Consider the following 26,424-nt stretch of genomic DNA (forward strand, 5'->3'; position numbering starts at 1 on the left):
TTTCCGCCTGGGAACGCTGGGGGGAGCGGGGAAAGTCACCAATATCACCAGAACAGGTTGTTTAACCATCCAAATGATTTCTAGACAGTTTTATTAAGTTAAAAAAGCTACCAAGTTCTCCTTTAAGACGAATGCACGTATCTAATACCGGTAATGACACGCATCCGTTTTATTTTGACTGCGTTTACGGGGAAACTCGTTGAGACGGACACTGGCTTATTTTTTCGTGCACATGTCTGTTCAAACACAAAGATAAGAAAGAAAAGGGAATTCGGTGTTCACGAACTTCACGTGCTGTCTGCGACTGCGTGGCTCTGTGCGCCGACAGACCATCTATATTTGGATGTTCAACATAATATATATAGCCTGATACAGCAAAGACAACGTCGGCAGTATTGACGGCAAAATAGGCTACAGAATATTTCGTTCTGTAGGCCTATTGACAGGGGCAATGTTTGAAAATCGATAATTAGGCCTATTTTTTTAATTACAATTATATGCATTTGTCAAAACCGAGAGACTTTCAAGCATCAAAATGTAATTTATTAATATGTATTTGCGCCTTCTATTTTGTCTGAAAACTTCCAACACTCTTGCGTGTCGCGTGAAAAATAGGCGTCGGTTGCGGTTCTATTTCTAGCACGCGGTTTCGGCGCGGCTCGATTTGTGTGTGTGTCACGCAGGCATTGTGCTCTAACACAAGCTCTAACCAGCTAACATGAGAGCCGACATAAAAACGGACACTCCACGCCACGCAGAGAGAAAAGTGATGCAGTGGCAGATCCAGAGACAGAAACACTAGTGGTTCACGCTTGCGCACATACTGCTGGTTTGGCGCGCAGTGTTCTGATTCGCTTATTTCCTATTTACTTGTTGGTGGACGCAATCCAGAATTACTGTTGGTTAAATTATAATCAGACCCTCTCATCATGCAAAGGCTGAAGCATGGCCTTGCCATGTACAGATGGTGGACAACCAGAATGAGACTTTTACCGCCGCCGTTCCCGCGGTGGCAAAATTGGGATGTGTATTTGCTGCCTTTTACCGCTGAGTGGCGCTGTAATCACAGACTTTGAAAAGTGTCAGTTTATTCTCTTTATGACGTAATCTGCCGCGGCAGTAATCTGAGCTGAGGTCACAGATAAATTCAAGATAAATATTGTGGTTAAACGAATTCAAATTGATTAAATTTAAACAAAGTAGACACACGTTAACATTGTGTGCCCAGTTTTTCTATAATTTAGAAAGGCTATGTCAATAGGTTACTTGTCATTTACTTCGTGTTATTTTAATGTGTATGTAGATTTATTAACTGAAACATAACAGTGAAAAAAAATTAAAATAATTTACCGTAAAATTAAAACATTTTCAGGACTTGCAGTAGGCTACTAACCCCCCCCCCCCCCCCCCCTTTGTGGAAATTGTGACAAACATGATGTTGTATGTTTGTTTTTTTTAGGGTGGGGATGTTACATACTCAGAGGATATGTTGTTTTTGTTGTTTTGCTGTTTTTCTCTCTCCGCTATCACCTCTCAGGGCGGTGGGGTATAATCGTTATATCAGGCGATGTGCTGCGTACCGTATCGATCAGATTCCTGAAGTCTTTCTTCAAAACCTCCGTTTGGCGCAGTCTGATGTCGGCCCCTCCCGCGTAAATTGTAGAATTTGTATTCCTTAGTTCGATGTAGTAATTAGTTCAATTATTAAAACCATTATATGCTTGATTGTTTCTGTCTAAAATGCTCATATAACCAAGTCAATGAGATGTTTCGATCTTAACCTACAAAGCTTTACGATTTGTTAAGTTTATAAGGACAGGAGAATAGTTTTATGGCCAGAACTATAATTCCTGAAATTATAAGCAGTGATAACTTTGAGAAGTTGATAAGTTAATCTTACGGCCGTTTGCGGGACAAACCACTGTTTGATAATTACATTAATTTCCATTAAGGGTTATTTCATATAATGATCTGAAATAGACTATTGATATCTGAATGAGGAATTATAATTCGTTGTGATTGGTTATTCATATATACAATCGATCTATTTTCAGTTTCGATAATTTAATGTAACTGTAATATGCAATATATATATATTAATCATATTCCTGATTAATTATTAAAATTCCCAACATATAATTATTAATGTTAATGTACTACCCAGTGCGCTTACAGGACCAACTACCGGCGGTGGTGCGGTGGTTGGGGGGTTTTGAAATAAAAAAAATGTGTGTTTATTTGAGCAAAAAGTGTTTATTTGAGCAATTCCGTCAAAGAAACAACACACTAAAGCCTGTAAAGCATTGAAATAAATATCAGTAAATATTGTCAAAATTAAATAATATAATAAAGTTAAATCTATTTAAAAAAAAGAAAAAAGAAAAAAAGACGCGTGATACAGCCTACCGCTCTGCGCTTTGAGAGGGACGTGGGACACGAGCAGGAAAGAGACCATCGATCCCTTTTCTGATATCTTCATGTTTTCTAGGCTACTTCTTGTAAAAGGTATGAAGAGCGAATTTTATCTTCCACAAGGGCAAGACATTTAGGTTATGTTTGATATTGCGCTGTCAGAGAAATCGAAACTAAATCAGCGTGCGAAGCGCGCTTTACAAATAAACTTGACACGCCGCATGTCTAATAACAAGCACAAACTGTGTTAAAAAGAATTTGACGTACAAGGAAAAAAGTAGGCTATCTGCCCTATAGCGTTATACTTCACCACAGCAAAGCATACGAAAATAATAGGCCTAATTAAAAGCGAACCAAGGAAGAAATGTTTATAATCCTCTTTGAAAATGGGTGAGATGTGAGTGAAGATTTGGGAAAAGAAACAAGAGATTCCATGCAGGGATAAGTCACGATTTTTGAATATTCGAGTAGTTTATTTAATTATAGAATATCGAATAGGTTGTGTGATTATTCTATAAAATAAAATCTCCATGTTTTTGGTGCTGATGCAGTGACTTGTTCATGTAACCGGAGGGCGACGCTGCCAATAACGCACATAACAGCTGTCACAAAGAACCAGCAAAAGTAATGATTATGAATGTGTCAAATATGGCAAGGAGGCATTTTAATTGTTTATTAATAAACTAGCGTTTTCTGTGTCAGTGTCGCCTCTGCAAAAATGAAGTTGGCGATGCTGACTCGTCATCTTCGCAGTGAACGCGCCTATATAGAGAGAAATGCACACTTCATACGGATTACATAAGCAGAGAGTAGGCTAGTCGGTTTATTTTCGTTTTGAATTGTTTAGTTTAAAAGTAGACAATTCAAGCTTTCGATATGGAATATTGTTAAATTCGCTGATAATCGGGTGACCAGATCGCAAACCAGAATTCAAAGCCGACAAAGCAGGCTACATTTTTGGGCTCACGCACAACTCTCTCATTCGTCATGAATCCAAACGTTTCCATGGCTGCGATGTAACATTTAATTGCTAACCTATTTTTCTATTTTGTAAACAAAGCTTTGTGCTTCACTCGTGTCATAATATTCACATACAAAAAAATGTGGTCTGGCGGACCACCGCCAGTGCACTCAGCCATGGTGGTGCAGTTGTCAAGATTACCGGCATAGCCCTATTACTATTATGTCTGCTTTATGTTACTCTATTGTATTTAACAAAAAAAAAAAGTATTTCATTGCCAAGACATATACAGTTATCTACTGGAATAGAGCAGTGTAAATATTGCATCCTCAAGCTTACAGTAGGCTAACTTACTTTTATGGCACTCCATCTGACACGATTTCTGTTCAGCAATCAACGATTGTTGTTATGCACTGGGCTGACGTTTGCAGGTTTTAATTTGCGGGTATATAACGTTACAGTTACTGTGCTGTAACTTTGGCTATGTTCACTGCATATTCCACAAATGAACGTGCCATAACTGACATGAAATACCTACATTACATTATCACACCAAGTACTCTCAATCACTAATGGCCCTTTCAGTCAGGACGCAGAATGCGCTGTGCTATGAAACCCATTTATTTCAATGGCTTGCGCCGCATGAGGACGTTCTCTTACGAGAGGTTCTCTCGTATTGCGTAAGTTGCTTACGCTACGGGTAAAGTCATCTTTTCTCGAGATATAAAGCCAAAAAATTATCCTTAATTTTGTATTCATTGTCAATGCAGTGCAGCAGCCAGCAGACCTACAGCAGGCTATCTAGCGTGCTCATAGGCTGCCCTGCGGCAACTGCAGCAGCCTACCACTGAGCCTTGCGTGACGTCAAAGCCCGCCAGAATGGGGGTGGTTTAGCGTATATAAGGATGGCTCGGAGGCTGCTTCCCCGATTTTCATCTCTTCAGCGAGCTCTACGCATCGCTGGACTCTAAGAGAAGCCGTTGCCGTCGAAGCAAGCGATTAGCAAGCCTAGGACAGCAACTGAGGAAGCCGGCCGTCTTCGCCGCCTTCAGCCATCCATGCCTGCTGCGCTATCCGGCGACAATATCCTTTATTGCTTCTGTGTGTGTGCTCGCCGCTGCGACGCACACTTTCTTAAAAAGAGCGCAAGGCGTTTTTCTAAAAATGCCTCGCAATTCCCGTGGCTCTTGCGAGCCTCACTCAGTGACGGAGACCACCACGTGATCTGCGCTCTCTGCCTGGGTCGAGACGAGCCGCGCAAGAAAATGAGCCGCTCCCAGAGACCACCGAAAACACACTCTCCCTCTGTTCGAGCCACGCAAACTGCGCCGCTCACAAGGGATGACAGAAGCGGACGGTCACGGGGCTAGTTTTCTTTACGTTACAAGAAAGCTACCCCGCCCTCACGCCCCGTTCGCGTCACTCACCGGCAAAAGAAGGACAGAGAGTGGTTTAGTCCCGCCGAGGCCAGACTAACCTCCATTTTTCAGACATTTCTCAGTCCCCTCTTAAGTTCAGGCGACTGGAAAATCAGTATTGCAGTGAATGAGCCTGTCTTAATACATGCACGCCTGCAAACGAACGCCGACACAAAACATGATGACGCCTCTTCCCGCTCTCTCGCCCCGTTCGTGTGCGTCACTCACCGGCGAACGGAGGAAAGAGTGTTTTAGTCCCAGGCGGCTGGAAACATCAATATTGCAGTAAGCGAGCCTGTTATAGTACATGCACGCCTGCAAACAAACGCCTACACAAGTCATGTTGACGCTCTCTGGCTATTCGCCTATTACAAACCTCTTCCCGCGCTCTCTCCCTTTGTCTGTGCCACGCATATGCGCCGTTCACAAGGGAGGTCAGAGCGGACGGTCACGAGCAATGTTCAGCACCCTGCGTGCCTCACTCACCGGCGAAAGGAGGAGAGAGAGTGTTGTTAGTCCCACCGAGGCCGGACCAACCTCCAATTCTCACACATTTCTCAGTCCCCTCTCAAGTTCAGGCGGCTGGAAATATTAATATTGCAGTAAATAAGCCTGTTATAATACATGCACGCCTGCAAACAAACGCCTGCAAACAAACGCCAAACACAGACATGATGACGCTCTCTTATATGCTCACGCTGACCGAAAGCTTATGTGTTTTCCCCTGTGGCTCAGTGGCAAAAACTTAGGCTTTCGCGCCAGAGACCAGTGTTCGAATCCTGGCTCTGGCGGCAGATAAAAATTATGCTGATCACTTCTCCGAGTTCGCGGCCAGCTTTCTTACATACAGAATGCGAACCCGCCTCTCACAACCTCCCGTGAGTATTATAAGCGTTTAAACATATGAGCCTTCAAAGAATTACTCTGTCAGTCCCTTAGAAAGGCTACTGCAGAAGTGTATTTTGCAACCAACGAGCCGGTAATACAACCCGCTCGCCTGGATGCAACCACCGTTTCTACAGCAACCCAGAGAAATCTCAAAAGAGTGTAATGTCTGGTTATCCGGCTCACGGCGTTGGCGTTTTAAGTGTAGAAAATGTGCCCACGTCTCAGTGTTCACCCTTACACACAAGCACGATAATCCCCCATGTCTCTCTCACAGAGCCCACTCTCATAAAGCTGGCAAATGCCGCTCGAGTGTTAAATGTAGGATATGTGCCCACAAACCCGTGCCCACACCTACTCACTGCCCGCTCTGTTACATGGCCAAGGCTACCTCTTACCGGTCATGTTATGAATGCAAGTCCTGTGCCCGCTCACGAGCGCTCACACTTACTGACAAACATTTTATATTGACATATATTGCCCGCTGCTCGCGCAACCATTTTTCCCACAAAATGCTCCCCGTCCCAAAGCAACCGGGACATCGTGTGTAAAACAACGAGCTATCGCTGTCAGCGAGCCGCCGTATTCAAGCACCGAGAGCGTGCGCTCCGCGCCCACACCTCTGATTCAGGTTCTCGACCCCGCGAAGTGCGGCAATCGAAACCCGGAGGCCATTCTGCCCTTAGCTGTACATGCAGAAGCATGGGAAGCTATTCCAGGCATGTCAGAATGGGTGCTGAGCACAGTAAAACAGGGCTATTCGCTGCAGTTCGCTTGCCGTCCCCCGCGCTTTCAAGCACGGACCGAGACGAGAGTGAATATAGAAGTAGCACACCTACTCCGCACAGAAATAGCGAGACTGCTGTGCAAAGGGGCCATAGAACCGGTACCTCCTTTTCTGTGCGAGTCAGGCTTTTACAGCCGTTACTTCCTTGTGCCCAAGAAGGAAGGAGCTCTAAGACCTATCTTAGATCTGAGATATTTGAACAGAAGTTCTCATGTAAGGACCGTTCAAAATGCTCACAACCAGACAGATACTCGCGCAAATTCGCCCAAGGGACTGGTTTATTTCTTTTGATCTGAAAGACGCATACTTTCAGATTCAGATAATACCCCGTCACAGGCCATTCTTGAGATTCGCCTTCGACGGTCAGGTATATCAATACACCGTCCTTCCGTTCGGCCTGTCTTTAGCACCCCGTACATTACGAAGTGCATGAACACAGCTCTCGCTCCCCTGAGAAATCGGGGTATGCGGATTCTGAACTATCTGGACGATGGGCTGATTCTGGCACAGTCAGAGATAGAACTTATATCTCACAGAACAGTGCTTCTCAGCCACCTGGAAAGCCTGGGTCTTACGGTCAACTGGACCAAGAGCTCATTACTGCCCAGTCAGTCAGTCTCTTTTCTGGGAATAGAGCTGAACTCTGTGGCTATGACGGCCCGCTTGTCGACACAGCGCGCGTGCGCCGTGTTCAACGCCTGGCCGCGTCTTTCCAGAAGGGCAGCATCGCTCCTCTGAAAACATTTCAGAGAATGTTGGGTTTTATGGCGTCAGCTGCAGCTGTGCTCCAGCTGGGCTTACTGCGTATTCGCCCGCTGCAGCGCTGGCTGAACGCTCGAGTGCCTCACCGATACATATGGGGCCACCACGTTCCAGTCTGCACAGACAACATGTCTGTGGTGTCCTACGTGAACCGCCAGGGCGGTGTCAGATCCAGTAATCTCTGCGATCTGGCAGAACGCCTCCTCGTTTGGCCTCGGCGCTCGCTTCGCTCCCTGAGAGCCGCGCACTTGAACGATGGCCCAGACAGACTGTCCAGGGACAACATTCCCCGGGAGAATGGGCCCTGCACCCTCAGACAGTCCAGCTACTATGGCGCCTTTCGGCAAAGCGGAGGTCGACCTTTTCGCGTCAAAAGACAACGCTCATTGTCCAAGGTTCTTTTCAAAGAACGAGGACCCAAATCTGGCCCAGCCGCCCACTGTACGCTTTCCCTCCGATCTCGCTGTTACCACAGGTAATCAAGAGAATCAGGGAAGCGCGCCACTCGGTGCTCCTTTTAGCCCCGCGATGGGAGAACCAAGCCTGGTTCCCAGAGCTGATGCGGCCTTCACACGTAGCCCCGTGGCCGATTCCGGTGAGGAGAGATCTTCTCTCTCAAGCCGGCGGCTCAATTTGGCATCCCCATCCAGAGCGCTGGAGCCGGTTGCATAAAAATAGCCCTTATGTTAAGACTGTGTCTTAAGTACTAGTATGACCACCTAGCGTTGAGTCAAGGGACAATCAGTATTACTTTCTAGTATCAAATTAGACCAATCTACGTTTTTTATATAACTGACTCAAAACAGTTATGAACAGTCATAAAGAAAAAAATGTGATGACTAAGTTGTAAGACTAGTCTTAACCATTTATGCAACCGGCCCCTGGTCTCTGCATGCGTGGGTAATCAACGGATACCAGTTGCCTTGCCAGAAGGGGTTGTGAACACGATCACGCAGTCTAAAGCTCCCTCTATGAGAAGGCTTTACGCGTTTAAATGGTCTGTGTTTACAAAATGGTGTACCGACAAAAATCTAGACCCACAAACTTGTGGGGTCTCGTGGGTGCTTCGCTTCCTTCAAGAGCTGCTGGATATGGGCAGGTCCCCCTCCACGCTCAAAGTGTATGTTGCGGCTATTGCAGCGTTCGCAGTGCCTACACACGGCCAGTCAATAGGAAGGAACGAGCTCATCATCCGCTTCCTTAGAGGAGCCAGGAGGATGAATCCCCCGCGGCCCCCTTCGGTTCCTGTCTGGGATCTTACTTTGGTCCTAGAGGCCCTGAAAACACATCCCTTTGAACCGTTAGATTCTGTGGATCTAAAATACCTTTCGCTCAAAAACGTTTTTCTGATAGCTCGGTCATCAGTCAAACGTGTGGGGGATCTACACGCGCTGTCTGTTAGCGGCGCGTGCCTCGAGTTTGGACCAAATGACTCTAAAGTCATCCTCAAGCCGAGACATGGTTATGTCCCCAAGGTGAGTGGCACTCCCTTCAGAGCGCAGGTCATCTCTCTATCGGCTCTGCCAGCATCCGATAGCGAGGGCGATGATAACCTCCTCTGCCCCGTCAGGGCGCTGAGAGTTTACATCACACGCTCCGCCGCCTTCAGGCGCTCGAAGCAGCTCTTTGTTTCGTTTGGTGGGCGCACCAAGGGTCTCGCCGCCTTGAAACATAGCCTGTCCAGATGGATAGTGGCAGCTTATGCGTCAAAACACCTGCAGTGCCCTCTGGGCATCAGGGCTCATTCCACTAAAGGCATGGCCTCATCGTGGGCGTGGTCCAGCGGGATTTCTATTCATGACATTTGTACGGCGGCAGGCTGGGCCTCCCCCTCTACATTTGTTAGGTTTTATAACCTGGAAGTTCCCGCCTTGCAGGCTAGACTTTTATCAGTCTAAATCGTGTGTATGTCCTGCCCAGTTTGTTCGTGCGCAGGCTATTCTCACGTGACTTAGCTCTCCTGGTTGACCTGCACTATAAGGGTTGATATTCTCTATGATGGACCAGCAGCGCCATTCTGTATCCCCTAAGAGGTGCTTATGTACATGTGCTGGCCCGCGTTGCTGGCCGCCTTATTCCCACTTATCTGTGTCCCCCGGGCTTCCATTGGGACTTATGTGGTGGATGCTCGGCGCGCACGGCGTTGACAAGGGGTTCCCGTAGCGTAAGCAACTTACGCAATACGTGAGAACCTCTCGTAAGAGAACGTACTCGGTTACCTAATGTAACCTCGGTTCTCTCTAGAAGAGGGAACGTGTATTGCGTAACCTGTCGTGCTCGCGCCACGAGCTCATTTCGCTTCAGTCGATGAAAACCAGGGAAGCAGCCTCCGAGCCGTCCTTATATAGGCTAAACCACCCCCATTCTGGCAGGCTGTGACGTGTGAGGGCGCTTCGGGCGTGACGTCACGCAAGGCTCAGTGGTAGGCTGCTGCAGTTGCCGCAGGGCAGCCTATGAGCACGCTAGATAGCCTGCTGTAGGTCTGCTGTCTGCTGCACTGCGTTGACAATGAATACAAAATTAAGGATACATTTTTTTATTCTTCATACCTCGAGAAAAAATGACTTTACCCGTAGCGTAAGCAACTTACGCAATACTCTTTCCTCTTCTAGAGAGGAAAGAGTTTACATTAGGTAACCGAGTACGTTTTGTTGCTTCGTCGACCAAGCTCGCGCGCACGCCGCGGTCAAAAATAGTTCAACTTTTGCCGCTGTGCTCAGTGACGAATACCCACGCAGCCAATAAAAACGAGGCATCCAAACAAGCGCGGAAATCAAAATGAAAACTCCGTCTACTTTTGCTCAGACCAGCGTAGCGCTAATCGCTCTGTATCTGAAGGTCTACATTTTATTTCTCCATTTAATAAACGAACTATTCAGTCAGATAGGTATTTGTTGTGAAAGAAATAGTTACAATTTCAAACATTTTCAAGCATTTTATCCCAAATTTAAGCACTTTTTAAACCTTGAAAACATCAAAATTCAAGCATTTTCAAGGATTACAAGCACCCGTACGAACCCTGTCTATAAGGATCCAGACTCAGGGCTTTTGGTTTGTGGTGGAAGTGTGCAGGTCTTTAAAGAAGATTTCACAGCGAAAGCCACGGAGGATTGGCTGAAACTCTGCTTAGGATGAGGAGGAAAGCTTGGGTCATCAGGGGTAGAAGAATAGCTCAAAAGGTTGTTGACAGCTGCGTTCAGTGTAGGAAGACCAAAACAAAGAAATGTCATGAGTGATGAGTAATTTACCGCCAGAGAGAGATCGCAGCCTGTTGCACCCTTTGAGTTTACAACAGTAGATATCTTTGGGCCCTACCTTGTGAAAGATGATGTTAAGAAAAGAGCATCGATGAAGGCCTGGGGTGTTGTCTTTGGCTGCATGTCAAGTACAGCAATCCACACAGAGCTGGCTAACAACCAATCAACTGAAGGTTTCTTGATGGCCTTCCAAAGATTCACTGCAGTTAGGGGCTATCCAAAGAAGATCTATTCAGATCCATCGTTGCTGCTTCAGCCATTATATGGTAGAAATATCCAAATAAAAATGTGTTCAACAAGCTGACAGAAGTTCATCCATTTCTTTGTTGGAAAGTTAAAATGTAACTGAAGGTTTATTGTTGTCATTGTAAATATTCACTTTCACATATGACCACAGAGGAGAATCCAAGAGGGTCATATTCAGCAGACAAACTGACACACTATTTTTTTGTATTTATTTCAACAAATGACAACCAAAATCAAATCCATAGAAGCTTGTGAACAATTTTGAAGTGGCTGCGAGGAAGTTCTGCTAATTCACAAGCTGAGTGAGAGTCATTATCGCAAATGTAATATTAATTATTAAACCAAACAAAATACAAAAACTTTCAAAAACACTCAGAAAAGTGATTATTTATTGAGTGATAGGGCTTAATCATTGACATTATTACTAGATTTGATATCCGCCGTCTTTCCGTCACCTCCTCAACCTGCTTCCCTTAGTGTTTTTACACGTAAAGGCGAAAAAGCTTATAACACTGTCCAGTTTTCTCCCTGATGTAAGTTTCTATGGCAAGTCTCGATTCAGCATGACTGACCTATAATGGCGACTTTTTTCACAATCACGACAGAAAAATCAAAATATTGCCCTAAACTCACTAGCAGAAAGGCAGCGGGATATTAAAAAAAAACAGACGAACTCAACATGCTGTGATGGCAGATTAAGTAGAGGCTGGGACTCATTTGCATAAAAAGTGTGGTAACGGTGTATCCCTAACTAAAAGGTATTATTACAAATCTTCAGAAGTTGAGCCTCTAAATTAATCCCGTTTAAATCATCACTGCTTAAAACATTAAAGCTAAAAAGACAAGGAAAAAAAATCGATACAAACTCAAATCAAACTCTTCAACTAATAAACTAGTTGGATTTTGGGCTAGTTGACCATCCTGCTGTTTTACATGTTGGTCAGATAATCTCTTTCTAAGTGGGTGGCACTGTGGGCAATGTGAATCAGACTTTTAATAATCAAAAGTCTGGCAAAGCGAGACTAATTCTTGTGTGTATGAATGTCTGCATGCGTTACCTGTTGCACTGCTTTTTCGAAACTTAACAGCAGCAAGACTGATCATGTTCATGCCGTAGAGGTTGTAATCGATAAAGAGCTGCAGCAGGAAGGGAATATGAGCTTCATGGGGCTGAAAACTCTTATTCATTACAGCTCCACCCTGCAGGAGTTCACTCACCCTACAGAGAGAAAACATGCATTCAATCAGTAACACCAAACACATGATATACCCACCAAACACACACACACTGGCTTTCCATGTTCTTTTCCATGTTTCCATGTTATTTGTAACCCTAAACCTACCCATCACAGATTTTTTTTTTTTCACATTTAAGTTTTCCTTATGGGGACCAAAAAATGTCCCCATAAGGACCAGGATTTTGGATCTTGCCATCTTTGTGAGGACAATTTGTTTACCAGGACAAACACTCATAAATTCTAGAACACACCACATCACAAAAGGTTACTTTGGTACCGAATTTTCATTAGTAGATGCCAATACAAGACAAATTTCATGAATCTCATGCAAATCTATTTCAGTAAAGCACAAAAACAGCACAGCAAAATCATTGATATTTTATTTTTAAACAACGTTAATTACATGAAAACAATGCCATTTGACAATGCTTTTCTCATTTAAAGGTGGAGTATGTGAGACTGACAGCTAGCGGCTGAAATGGGTACTGCAGTCCAAATTCAAAATATTGGGAGACTTGCTCAGACTTAACACTCACGCTGGTTGCCAGGAGAACCCACGGGGTCAAATTTGTCCGCTGTTAATTGCTGCTACCCAAAATGAACAAACAATTTTTATTTTTTTTTTAATTTAACTTCAAAAGCCCAGAGTGCCACTTCTGGCCCCTGCATAGAGACACCTAGTGGATGAATATTGAACTCACAAGTGCCAGAGTGGTAGTTACAAGATGGCTGACCACATGCTGTTTTGTTGAGCTGGAAACCTACCCAAACAAAATCGTCTTCTCAGCAAACCAGCGGTTGGTAAAATTGTGTATTTTTTGTTAATCTATTTAGTATTAGCTTGCAGAATGCCTAGAAGTACGTTTTATATTCTTTTTGGATAAATTAGCGACTCTGAGCTAGTTAAAAAAACAATGGGTCAAAAATGACCCTCTGGGTGTATGGGTTAAAAAAATGTCGGGTCAAAAATGACCCTTTGGTTCTTTGAGTGACTTTGATGGAGAATGGTGACAGGCCTGTATTTGGCTAAAGCCTTGAAATAATTTCATTAGTATAATATATTTTAATAAGTTACCTCAGTAGTACAGGGCCAGAGACTAATAAAGTAGTATATCTTTTTAGGGAGTATGGCAGCTCCCATTTCAGGACAGGGAAAGCAACAGAGAAAGATCACTGTAAGACAAGTATAGGAGCAACTTGAAACTGATGATAGTGACTTTGGCCCTGAATTGGACAGCGATAGCGATGAATTGATGAATTGTTTCAACCGCATGAAAGTGATGGTGGTGAATCTTCTGCCCAAGACGGTGACTCGTCCAATGACTCGTCTAGTGATGAAGATGTGCCGTTTGCCGAGACTGCTAGCCCACAGATGGAGCCAAATCGTGCCGCAAAAACTTACAGTTGGCGAAACAAAGGCTTTGAGTTGCCTGACATGAACTTTCAAGGTGAACAGGTTGAGTTGTACCAGGATGGCATGATACGCCTAAAGCCCAATGGGTCAAATTTGGCCCTAATCATAATACGCCTAAAGCCCAATGGGTCAAATTTGGCCCAAATCCTAAATTAGGGAATAAAGGGTTAAAATTGAAAAAGTGGATATTTTGGTGTTCAGTGAACTTATAGCAGTAATTTAATGCATAGATCATAATTTTCCAAAGAAGAAAAGGGTTCTTGGGTTCTCCAGGGTTAAGGACAGGTTACAGGAACGAGCACAATTGACAATAGAATGCGAGCATTCTTACACAATAAGTTAATGAGTTGATTTATTGATTTATTAGTTGATATGAGTTTTAATATGCTCCCGTTCATAGAGATTTTTAGCAGGGTGCGGAGGCTTTTTAGGTTGGGTAGAATCTGCGATCTCTGACCCAATTTGTTCGCTGGCTTCCATGGCTGCAATATGCTGTGTTTTCTGCCAACTGGCAACCTGTGGTGTCGAAATACTATTGGGTAAACTGGCAATATGCGATATCGGATATAACCAACTATTTTTAAACAAACAATTTTTATAATTTCCTAGGTCAAGAAAGAGTCAAAGTAGAAGTGGTACAGTCAAAATGCTGCATCTGTAAGTGCATGAGAGGAAATATGCTGACGTTAGAATACTTTTTTTTTTAAACGTAAGCTTTATTTAACATCACAACCAACATCATAAATGTAACAGCACGAGTCAGATACACGAATGAATATGTTTTTTTTTTTTTCACTACCGGGTGGGAAAAAAACCTGATTTATTAATAAAGTCTTGTAAACATGGTTTACTTGTGTTGCCTGGTTATTGGTTTTCATGTAAACCGGGACAACTGGTTATTTCAATAAGCTGATTTTTGGAAGTTAACTGCGTGCATATAAACATGCTCATTGCAGAGCCAGCAAAGCACTAAAGATGGGGCATCTGAAGAAACGAAAGGTGCCGATGATGTAACAAAGTAACCCCCGCTAGAAAAAAATATGTGGCCCATTCAAGTATTTGTCGGACCTTAAACCTACATAAAACTACATGTATTTGAAATTTTGACTCCTCTATTCATAAAAAATAAAATAAACGTTTTAGGCCACCAGATATAAATGCATCTTGGATACATAATTTCAGTAGCTTTACCAAAAATACACACAAATTAGCAGGATACCACCATCACCAAAAGTAATTAATTGTATCTGCTTTACTGCAAAACACACGATTATTGCGACAGCTTCACTAACACGAAACACATGTTGTGACCCTTTTAAGAGATGCATAATAGTTAGAACAACCTGAAGTGCAACTGGTGACAAACAATAACAATTCAGTGATGTCAACTAACTACGACCAATTATCTAGCCCTCTAAAACATGGAAAAAATATTTCATCATACCTTTAGCCTACTCAGTAGAGCTACTTCATGGCGTGGGCAGTTAATAGGTTAATGTGTCAAATGTGCTAGTCAAAATGTGACTGCGAAACAGAATGTCCTTAGTCTTGCGTAGCTAGACCTTCAGACTGCTCACAGCAAGAAATAGTAAATCTGTTGCAGTCAACGAGGATGAGATGAAGCTGATGGACCAGTTTCCAGGTTGACCGTTAAAGAATGCAACACACAAATCTCCTGGAAATCCTGTAGAATTCCTGAAGTGTTTCCAATTTTGTGTGCCATAGGCATCAGATGTTCAGCCAATACGTGACCTCTGAGGCTGAGACTAGACTGTTCTCAACTAAAATGTTGCTATAGTAGCCTAATATTAATGCTAGAAAGCTTATGCACTTCACAATTGTGATTTAAAAAAAAAGTCTATACTATTTCATCATTAAAATTAATGAATGAAATTCATTCTCTTGAAGCAAGGTCAGACATTCTCAGGGGGTCGGGGGAAAATGCCCAAATTAATAAAATCCACCCAAAATTTTAAATACAGTGGCAAAAAAAAATATCAAACAAGCAACAGCAAAAGTTACAAAACAAGACAAGACAAGCAAACAGTCTAATAAAATAAGATCAAATAAACAAAAATGGCCATAGTTATTTCTATAAAAAAATAAAAATTTACAACAAGCCACAGCAAAAGAGATGCACGCGTCTCCAAGGCGAGCAACACATAGTGAGGTTACTAAACGAATCCAGGGTTTTGAACGAATCAGTTCAGTAATTTAGTGACCCAGTCACTTGTTTTGCTCCAGAATGAATCAGCCATTTTGAACAAAACAGTTGAATGAATTCTTCTATGACTCACTCATTATTGGCTAATAATTTCATAATTAAAAGTATTATGCAGTTGTCCTTAATGGGAAAGTTAATTTCTGTCACTTCCCTGTAGGTGAGATTTCATAGAAATTATATTCATAGAAAGATAATTTTGTAAAATCCAAATACGTTCTAGAGATTTTTATTAAACAATGTCTTTCATGCATGTTCAATGAACCATAAACAACTATTGCATATGCACCTGTGGAACAGTCCTTAGAAGAGTAGTTCACTTTAAAATGAAAATTACCCCATGATTTACACACCCTCAAGCCATTCTAGGTGTATATGACTTTCTTCTTTCAGACGAATACAATCGGAGTTATATTAAAGGGCACCTATTATGCAAAATTCACTTTTACATGGTGTTTGAACATAAATGTGTGTTGGCAGTGTGTGAGCAAAACCACCCTAGAATGATAAAAATCCACCCAGTGTTTTTTTTACAATCTCAATAAATCATAAGCACTGTCTCAGAATGAGCTGTTCTCAGATTCGGCGCAATGTGACGTAGAATTGAGCAAGCCCCTCCCACGACTGTTGAGTGACACTTCAGTTTGAGCCTAGACCCGCCCTGAGTGAGCTGGACACAGAGTCCGCCATTGTTCGACGCTTGAGCAGCTGTAGACAAGAATGTCTCCTAAGCGATTGAGGTGTGTTGTTGATGGATGTAAGAATGAACATAACAGTCTTCATTTACTCCCGTTGTTACTCAAGGATGGATCTGTACTGTTTGTGATCAAGCTTATACTCTCCGGAGCAACAGGCCTAACGTGACTGGACACGGAAGAAATGAAAGTGCGAGCGCGCTCTTTATGACAGCTCTTCGAGTCATTTTACGGATATAAGGTTTACCAGTTTATTTAGCACCCACTGAAAAGGTGTGTATATTTGTTTACTGTCAGTTGTAACGAGTGTTTTGTGTACTTCGCTGTGTATGTTGTTGATAATGAAAGGGAGAGAGAGAGTTTATGGATAAGACTTTAATGCGCACTTCTTATACTATGTTTATTCACAGAGATTCTCTGGAGTAAAACTAACGCTCATCTTTTGTGTGATGTACAATAAACTTCACTGAACTCATCACTATATTTTGGTCATCATTCAAACGGGTTTTGCTACAGCAGGCTTGTATTAGTGGATAAAAGCAGATGACAAATAAGTTATAACCATAATTAAACTAAACTATACCTGTTCTATGTCCATACAGCATATATTATCTGGCTCTGTGGGCATTATTGTCCGACTCTGAGTCGAAATGAACACCGCAACTGAGAGTTTCTGTTCTGATATTATCAGATGAGATTGTCCTGACTGAAGCGTGAGCTCGTGAGGCTCCGCCCCCTGTGCCGGCAGCAGCAGTTAATTTGCATTTAAAGGGAACACACTAAAACAGCGCATTTTTCTGAGCCCCAAAAAATTACAATTTAAACATGCTGTAAAAAATGATCTGTTGGGTATTTTGAGCTAAAACTTCACATACATACTCCGGGGACATCAGAGACTTATTTTACATCTTGTGAAAGGAGTCATAATTCGCCTTTGGCTAAGCCACACCCTAGAATGTAGATTGACCAATCACAGCGCAGCCAAGAACGAACTCCAACAGAGGTCCGACACTTTTTCACAGCGCTCCATTGACTTTAACGCAGGCGTCTCATATTTTTGGTCTCGGCAGGCTATTACCGTCGTAGTTTTATCAAAAATATGGTTAAACGTTGTGCCTGGGGCATTTGTAACACAGATACGCGTTTCCCAAAGAGGTTGGAGGGGGGTGTCCGTTTTTTTCCCTTCCCAAAACCGAAGTCAAATCCCGACAAGTGTCGTCTTTGGATTAAACTGTGTGTGTGGACGTCCTCACAGTCAGCTAAACCCCTCAAGGATCAACAAGCACACTTTTGTGTGCTCTAAGGTAAATTTTGCTTTTAACCTTACTGTGAAGTTATACTAGTTAGACAGTTTTATGCTGTTTGTTTTAGCTAACTTTGTTATTCAAGATACTTTGTTATTCAAGATAGGATAACGTTAACGTTATGTGTTTGTATCTTGAATAACAAAGTTAGCTAACATCCAGCCGCTAGTCAAAACATACAATCCTGACTTAACTTACGTGATAACTAAACTATCGCTAAGCTTGCATGCTACTAGGACCTTGATTCTTCATTAATTAGGGTAGAGAACCGAAATCATAACCTAAAACTGTCTAACTAGTATAACTTCACAGTAAGGTTAAAAGCAAAATTTACCTTAGAGCACACAAAAGTGTGCTTGTTGATCCTTGAGGGGTTTAGCTGACTGTGAGGACGTCCACACACACAGTTTAATCCAAAGACGACCCTTGTCAGGATTTGACTTCGGTTTTGGGAAAGGGAAAAAAACGGACACCCCCCTCCAACCTCTCTGGGAAACGCGTATCTGTGTTACAAATGCCCCAGGCACAACGTTTAACCATATTTTTGATAAAACTACGACGGTAATAGCCTGCCGAGACCAAAAATATGAGACGCCTGCGTTAAAGTCAATGGAGCGCTGTGAAAAAGTGTCGGACCTCTGTCGGAGCTCGTTCTTGGCTGCGCTGTGATTGGTCAATCTACATTCTAGGGTGTGGCTTAGCCAAAGGCGAATAGGTGCCCTTTAAAAGGTGACGTCATGACAACCCAGTAACTTTGTTTGGTAAGCCTTTCTCTGCAAGCATGTCAAAAAATAAGCAGATCAGATTTCGCTCCTCTTCTGACGTAGGAAGGGAATCTTATTATAATATTACAGCCCCTTAATCTGCACATTTCCACCCACAGCAGCGCCATTTGGTTTTCGCAAGCGACAACAGTGTAACCAGTCCTAACGCAATGGCAAATGTTTGAGCAAAGCATGCAAACTGTTCTGTCATTGCTGGACAGACGAGCACAGAACACTATAGAGTCCCAGCCTCAGAGGAGACAAGAGAGCAGTGGATTTATTCTATTTTCAACGAAAATCCCCCAGAAACAGATGAATCAATGTAACTCCACAACATCTACATAAATGGATCCACTAACCATTCAGAAACGTCCAGGTGCGTCTAAAAGTTGAACCTCTTCCTGAGTCTATCTCTCCGTAAGGCTGCACTCTGCTATTGGTTATTTCTGAGATTTTGGATGAGTGAGATTGGCCTGTTTGTTGTTGTATCCAAAGCTAGTGTAAAGGATCGGCCTTCTTCTGAACGGGCGGTAAGCAGCAGCTCATTTGCATTTAAAGGGACACACACAAAAATGGCACGTTTTTGCTCACACCCAAAAATGGGCAATTTTGACAAGCTATAATAAATTATCTGGGGGGATTTTGAGCTGAAATTTCACAGACACAATCTGGGGACAACATAGATTATATTACATCTTGTGAAAAGGGTCATATGTCACCTTTAATAAACACCCTGACGCTTCCAAGCTTGATAATGGCAGTGAATTGCCACCATCAGTTTGAAGCTCAAAAAAGTGCATCCATCCATCCATCATAAACGAACTCCAAACGGCTCTGGTGGGTTAATAAAACGATGAGTTTGTGTAAGAAAAATATTCATATTAACCCCTTAAACCCTGAGGCCATTTTTGGAGTTGTTTTGTCTGAGTGACACACAAAAAAGTAAAGACTCATAACTTCAAAACTATAACAAGGAGAGTCAAAAGGTAGGTATCGTTTGATAGAACTCTTTTCAAATTTTTTGAAAATATAAATTACATTACATTTGGATATTCTCCTGCCGAGAAACTGCTGATAAATACAAAAAACAACAACATAATTTTTATTATGATTTTGCATATCTCTCTTGTTTGACATGCAAAAACTTGGGAAGGAAATATGGTAGCAGATTAATTCTTTTTTGGGGAAGAACCCCTAAATGTGAGCTGCATCTGAATCAAATTTTGTGGTGATCGCATAAAGTACTCAAACGTTACAGCATTTGGAACAAAGGTAGCCTTTTTGTTTAGTCCTCGCACATTTGGAAAGCAATAAAAAAAAAAAAAAAAAAAAAAGAGTTTTCTGAGTGACATACACAAAACTACAGACTCATAACTTCAAAACTATAGCAAGGAGAGTCAAAAGGTAGGTATCGTTTGAAAGAACACTTTTCAAATTTTTTGAAAATATAAATTACATTACATTTGGACATTCTGCTGCCGAGAAACTGCTGATAAAAGACAAAAAATATATATATTTTTTATAATGATAATGCATATCTTTCTTGTTTGACATGGTATAACTCAGGAAGGAAATAAGGTAGGAGGAAAATTTTTTTGGGGGGAAGTCCCTCTACATATGAGCTGCATCTGGATAAAATTTTGTGGTGATTGGTCTAAGTAATCAAAAGTTACAGCAAGAAAAAAAAAGATAGCCTTTTTGTTGAGACCTTGACGCCCCCTCATGGGCATTTTTGATAGTGTTTCACCATGAAGAATATCTTATCATAAAAGCAATAGATAAAGTTAATTTTGGGCTCATTTTAATTGTATTAATATGCTGTAAAAAATGAAGTGCCATTTTCAACGATTTTTTTAATGTTTCATGAGATGTATGATGTTTTTGACACATTGCAGTACATAGTACAAAAAAGTATTTTATAGATTATGATTTTTTTTTTTTTATATTTATCAGCAAATAACTCAGCAATACTTAGGAGTTTTTCAAATTGGCTACATTCACTGTAAAGTTCAGACTCTAAGGTTTCAAATGACACCAATTTTGTTTGAATCAAGGCAATATTTTTGAAAAATATGATAATGAATATTTTCGCAGCTAGGTGGCGCCATGGGTGGCGCACGCGGTCGGTACACTCCGGTTTAGAGAGACTAGTCAGCACTTGTTCAGAGTTGATTGAAGTGGTTGGATTCTTTAAAAAGCTGAGATTCTAAGCTTTAAGATGATACATATTTTTTGTTATTCCACATTTGAAAACGAGCGCGGACGGTTCCGGGAAAATTGGAAAACACTTTGCTCCCCAGAAGGATGAGAGACTTGTTTTTTAGCCAAGTATGCATCACTTCGTGAGGAATATCTCGTGATCAAAGCAATGGATTATGTTGTGTTTGGGCTCTTTGTAATCGTGAGAATCTGCTGTCAATAAAGATGTTCGATTTTTCACAATCCATGCATGTTTTATTGAGTTATGAGCTGAAATGTCACATCAAAACAACATAGCATCACTGCTATTGCTACTTCATAGGTGCGCCTCTGGTATTTTTTTGTGTCAGAACGCCATAAGGAATATCTTTAGATCTGAGTGATGGATTATGGTGTGTTTGGGCTCTTTTTAATCTTAACAATCTGCTGTAAATAATGATGTGCCATTTTCCACAATTGATGCATGCTTCATTGAGTTATGAGTTAGAACGCGACATAAGTGCTACATCTATAATAAAGATCTATGTGCGCATTTGTGGCTTTGTGTGTTACAACTCCACGAGGAATAACTTTAGATATGAGTGATGGATTATGCTGAGTTTGGGCTCTTTTTAATCGTGAGAGTCTGCTGAAAATAATGATGTGCATTTTTCTGAAAACCAAACGCGAGTGCTTCATGAGTATATATTTGGCTAGGTGCGTCTTTGGTATTTTCTGTGTTAGAACGCCATGAAAAATATCTTTAGATATGATTGATGAGTTTGGGCTCTTCTTAATCGTGAGCTCCTGCTGTAAATAACGATGTGTAATTTTTCATGATCGATGTATGTTTCATGAAGATACGAGTAAAAAGGCCAAGTCTAAGCTACCTCGCTTGGCTACGTGCGTTTGTGTATTTTTTGTGTATTAGAACTCCATGAGGAGTATCTTTAGTTCTGAGTGATGGATTACGTTGAATTTGGACTCATTTTAATTGTAAGCATCTGCTGTAAATAATGGTGTGTCATTTTCCACAATCGGAGCATGTTTCATGAAGTTACAAGCGGAAATGTGTCTAAAATTCAGCATCCATATATGGTTTACCCATGGGTCTCTTGAGGGGCTTATTTTACAAAAACCTTGCTCAAGTTTAGTAAAAGCCTGAAACAATTATGCTTGTTGTATTCTACTCATTGAGACCTTTCAAATCACATATGACACATGACTATCTGAGCAGTATGATGTTTTTGACACATTGCAGTACATAATAATTTCCTCTTCCTCATAAATTATGTATTAAAAAAAAAATCATTTTATCAGCAAATAACTCAGCACTACTTTGGAGATAATCATAATGGCTACGTTCATTGTAAAGTTTAGACTCTAAGCTTTCAAATGATGCCTATTTTGTGTTGATCAATGCAGTAGTTTTGAAAAATATGACAATTAATTTTTTCCATAGCTAGGTGGCGCCCTCCGGCGGTATAATCCGTTCTAAAGGAATAACTCATAACCTTTTAGGAGTTGAATAAAATGTATAGGTGCATTGAAAAGCTGAGATTCTAAGCTTTAAAATGATACCTATTATGTATCATATCATTCAGTGGTTGCTTAGTAATTTGATTATGAATTTTTTTCATGGGGTGGCGTCCCGCCGGCGGGACGCTTAGGGTTTAAGGGGTAAAAAACTTTATAAAGTAAAATAACTAGCTTCCAGCCAAACAAACAAACATACGGATTCGACTTAAAGGAACAATATGCAAGATTTTCTGCCGCTAGAGGGCGCTACATTCCAAACAACAACAACGGCGTAGCTTGATGACTATGGAATTATTCTTGTGCCAATAATAATGAACGTAGCTTTTCAAGAAACTAATGAAAATATAAATTGAAACTAAATAAATTATCTCTGAAACTGAAAAAGAATAAATCGCAGGCAAATTTTTTGACTTAGTTTTTAATACACTGCATGTTTTGCTAACTATTTCTCATATTTCAATCACTGATCTGAACTTACAAATGCACTTCCAGAGTTTTCATTTATGCTTCTGAGGTTTTCGTTTACACTGCCTGAGTTTTCGTTCGCCGTTCTGACACATTTCTCTCGTGGGGGCGGGGCTAGTAGCAGTGTGTTCTCATTGGCTACTGAGTTTTTGATTAACAGCTTCTTGACCTGGAAGTGAAGACGTCAGTGGTGTGTTTATGTGTGGATGTGAGCGTCTGTAATCGCAGCTTTCAATTTCATTTTAGTGATATCAAGTTTATATCTGTATTTATTTGCTGCTACACTATATTGTTGAGATGATTTCTTATAGAAGGAATAGTACAGACGAATGATATCATTATCATTAGTCATCGTCACTATATCAGATTCAAGATACTGGATAACGTTAGCCTACTCGTGGTAAGTCTGATTTTTTTTTTTTTTCATTAATACTATACTAATACTATTTATAATACAGTACTGGCTTTTTTCAGGTGGAGAGGCATTTTAGAGCTCAGCGAGAGCCCATAACATTATATAGCTGTGTTGTCTTGATTTAACTGTTAGCCCAATCATTACATGACTTGTTTATCTACATTCGGTTACAGTCTTCGATTAGATCATATTTGCTTCGATTAGATCATATTTCCCCCCAGCCACCCCAAACAACATTGGGCCGATGCCATAGGACCAGAGCGCTGTCAATCACTGCCTGATTCAACTTTGGCAATGTAAAGCCTTTTTTACCATGCCAATAAAGCTATTTAATCCTGAATTTCTCAATTGCTGATTAATTTGCGATGCAGAGTTTTTGAAAGGAGAGACACAACTTGACCACAGAACACGTCTCTGTTCGTAATATGTAAACACTCAATTATTTTGAAGTATCGCCCTGGTTGCAATATTTATTCTGATTACTTTTGTGTGATAAAGATGACTGATAAAGCTACTGTATTATATGTAGCTAGTATGAGTAACAAAATGCTTTTTCTGTGTCCATATTTGACTAATAAAAGTGCACTTCAAATGAACATTTCTGAGAAAAATGTTTAATCTTTAATAGTCTTTAATAATAAATATATGTCCAAATTAAAAACTTAACACATGCAAGTAATTATGACTGAAAACATCCAGCAACTAGGGAATACACGTTATATATATGGCTATTATATAGGCCTGTCGCGATAGTCGATAAGTCGATTAATCGCACGATAAAAAAAAACGAGCTCGATAATTTTTCCGGCCGCGATAATTCCATTTGCATGCTTGTTTGTTTTCCTCGTCTCTCTCTCTCTACCAAAGAGACTGGATGACCACTCTCGCTCGGTTCTTTAGCGTATAGGAGGAGTGAACCCTCTTGTTGTCAGTTGCATGGTCTTTGTGTGAGAAGGCGGCGCCGCGGCGCTCAGTCACATGGTCTTTGTATGGGAAAGCGCCGGCGGGAGTGTTTGCGGCTACTGCCGGGAGAGAGAGAAGACGCTAGTTGTGAGTTGCGACAGCGAGCCCGATCACATGAAAATGCGTATCTATACCACGAATGTTATTTCTCGTGCCATTTATACGCCAAAAATAGTTTTTGCGTGCATATGATACGCTCTTTATGGCGTGTAATACGCACGCACTCCTCACCCCTAATCCTAACCAAGTATTTTCAGTGCGTAGCATGCCTTCCCGACAGTACACAATCACTTGACAAAGTAACAGGAGGACAAAGTAACAGGAGTAACAGTGCAAAATTGTGCGATATGGCTTGTTGAGGCTTTTTTTTATTTGTTTACAAAGGTCCTAACTGTCAGTTTTGCCTGTTATGGAATGTATCACTATTTAATAATGTCTAAAGCCTAATGTTTAATATTTTTTGAAGTGCAATTTTGTTTCATTTTATTTATTAACAGACATTTATTTTGTTAACAGACACTAAGAGTCCATTGCTTTCATTGTTTTTGGTTGTTTTGTTCATTTTTTGGGATATTTAAAATGTTTTCCGTTTTCAATGTTTAATATTCTTTAGAAATAAAAGTTTATAGATCGTTGAAAAGGTGTACCTGCATTATTATGCCATTATAATTATATGAAATGAAAATGGTCTCAGAACGACAATATTATCGTTTATCGCGATAATTTCTTGGACAATTTATCGTCCAGCAAAATTTGTTATCGTGACAGGCCTACTATTATATTATATAAACATACATCCAGCAACTAGGAAATATGTTTATATATAGGGCTATACAGCCATCTACTGGTTACACAACAGTATTACAGATGATAAATGCTGCATGACTCTGAGGTAAATATTTAGTACTGTAAAATCCCTTAAATATATATATAATAAATATTTTAAGTCTGCAACTTGTTACTGTATGTGGGAGTTCAAAGCAGTTTGTATTGTTAGATTATAATACATTTCCTCTCTCATTTTCCAGGGAGTGGAGCAACTTTTCCAGGGAGTGGAGCAACTTTTCCATAAACAAAATTCTGATGCTGACACAGGATGGAGTGATAGTACCAGAGATCCACCGTCCCTGTCAGACAATAATCTTACTTTGTTCAGACACATCGCCTTTGAATGACTGGGATCTTGATCTTCAGACACCTGATTTATTTTAATATAAACTAGCAAATATTTCAATTTCCTCTAGATTAAAACAAACACAGTTCACAAGTACACAAGAGGTTGCACTTTATTCTTATTAGTCTATGCTGATCTTGGATTAGCATACCAACAGCATATGAATGTTGAGGGGATAGTTCACCCAAAAATACAATTCTCTCTTATTTTACTCACCCTCATGCTCTCCCAGATGCATTTTACTTTCTTTCTACAGATAAACACGATTTAAGATTGTAAGGAAAGTAATCCATCTCTGCGAGTCATAAATACGCTTTAAAAACCACACACAGTGAGCGTGACGGTAATCCATGCAACCTCAGTGGATGAATCAATGCAATAGGCTAGATAAAAAAAAATACTAATAATATGACTGTTTTAACTATTAAAAATCACTTCCGACCAACTGTCTTACGTCCATGGGTTACAATCAACTTGTATTATATGGACTCACAGAGATGGATTATTTCCTTAAAAATCTTTGTCTATGTTTATGTGAAGAAGAAAGTCACATACATCTGGGATGGCATGAAGGTGAGTAAATGATGAGAGAATTCTCATTGTTTGGGTGGACTATCCTTGTACTGCTTGTATCCAGTCACTGCTTTGTTACTTGTACTGCAACAGGAACTGCTCAAAGAATCATTGCAACATTTAAAATGTAAATGAATTTTTAAAATGTATTCTGTATTTGTAATTGTGCACTTTGTATAGTAATGTATATGATGAGAATACTGTGCATTACATGTATAGTATGCAGTTAATGTTTTGTGGATTCTGGTCTTTCATGTCACAACATAATTGCATCCAAGACCTTCACTCTGATACTTGTGTATATGCTTTAGTGACAATAAAGAATGTAAATTTATTTGAATTCATATTTTCAATTACATTCATTTAACTGGTTGTATAAGTCACAATTGAAACGGTTGATGATTGTTAAAATATATTTACAATTTTAAATGTTAGAAGATAGTGTTAATTAAATGAAATAACTAAATACAATTATCAATTAAAAAAATGGCAACAAGAACATTCTTTGTGTGACATATGTAATGAAATGCCCTTTGAGGTCTGTATCTGACAGCAGACCACGACTGTAATTTTCATATTGTTTAAATTCCTCTTATTTAAGTGATCATTAATTTTGATGGTGTAAATGTATATCATGCTAACAATGAGTAGTGTGATGGCCATGGTTGCCAACCTTGATTACCTGGTTGAAGTTTGACTTTCTTGACGGCTGAATATATCACACATGTTTGCTAGTATTCTCTTTAAATTGTA

General features: G+C 40.8%; 1 protein-coding gene across 2 annotated transcripts in view; it reads right to left on the reverse strand.

Annotated features, from left to right (window-relative positions):
* rev3l (REV3 like, DNA directed polymerase zeta catalytic subunit) overlaps nucleotides 1-26,424 on the reverse strand; it is a 258,594-nt gene that overhangs the window by 178,632 nt on the left and 53,538 nt on the right. For both annotated transcript variants that reach the window (XM_081379520.1, XM_081379521.1), the window contains one exon: nucleotides 11,787-11,947. In XM_081379520.1, coding sequence (XP_081235646.1) covers nucleotides 11,787-11,947 — 161 coding nt within the window. The remainder of the gene's footprint in view (nucleotides 1-11,786; nucleotides 11,948-26,424) is intronic.

Source organism: Scardinius erythrophthalmus (genome assembly GCF_964197995.2).
Source record: "Scardinius erythrophthalmus genome assembly, chromosome: 11".
NCBI classification, from domain to species: Eukaryota; Metazoa; Chordata; class Actinopteri; order Cypriniformes; family Leuciscidae; genus Scardinius; species Scardinius erythrophthalmus.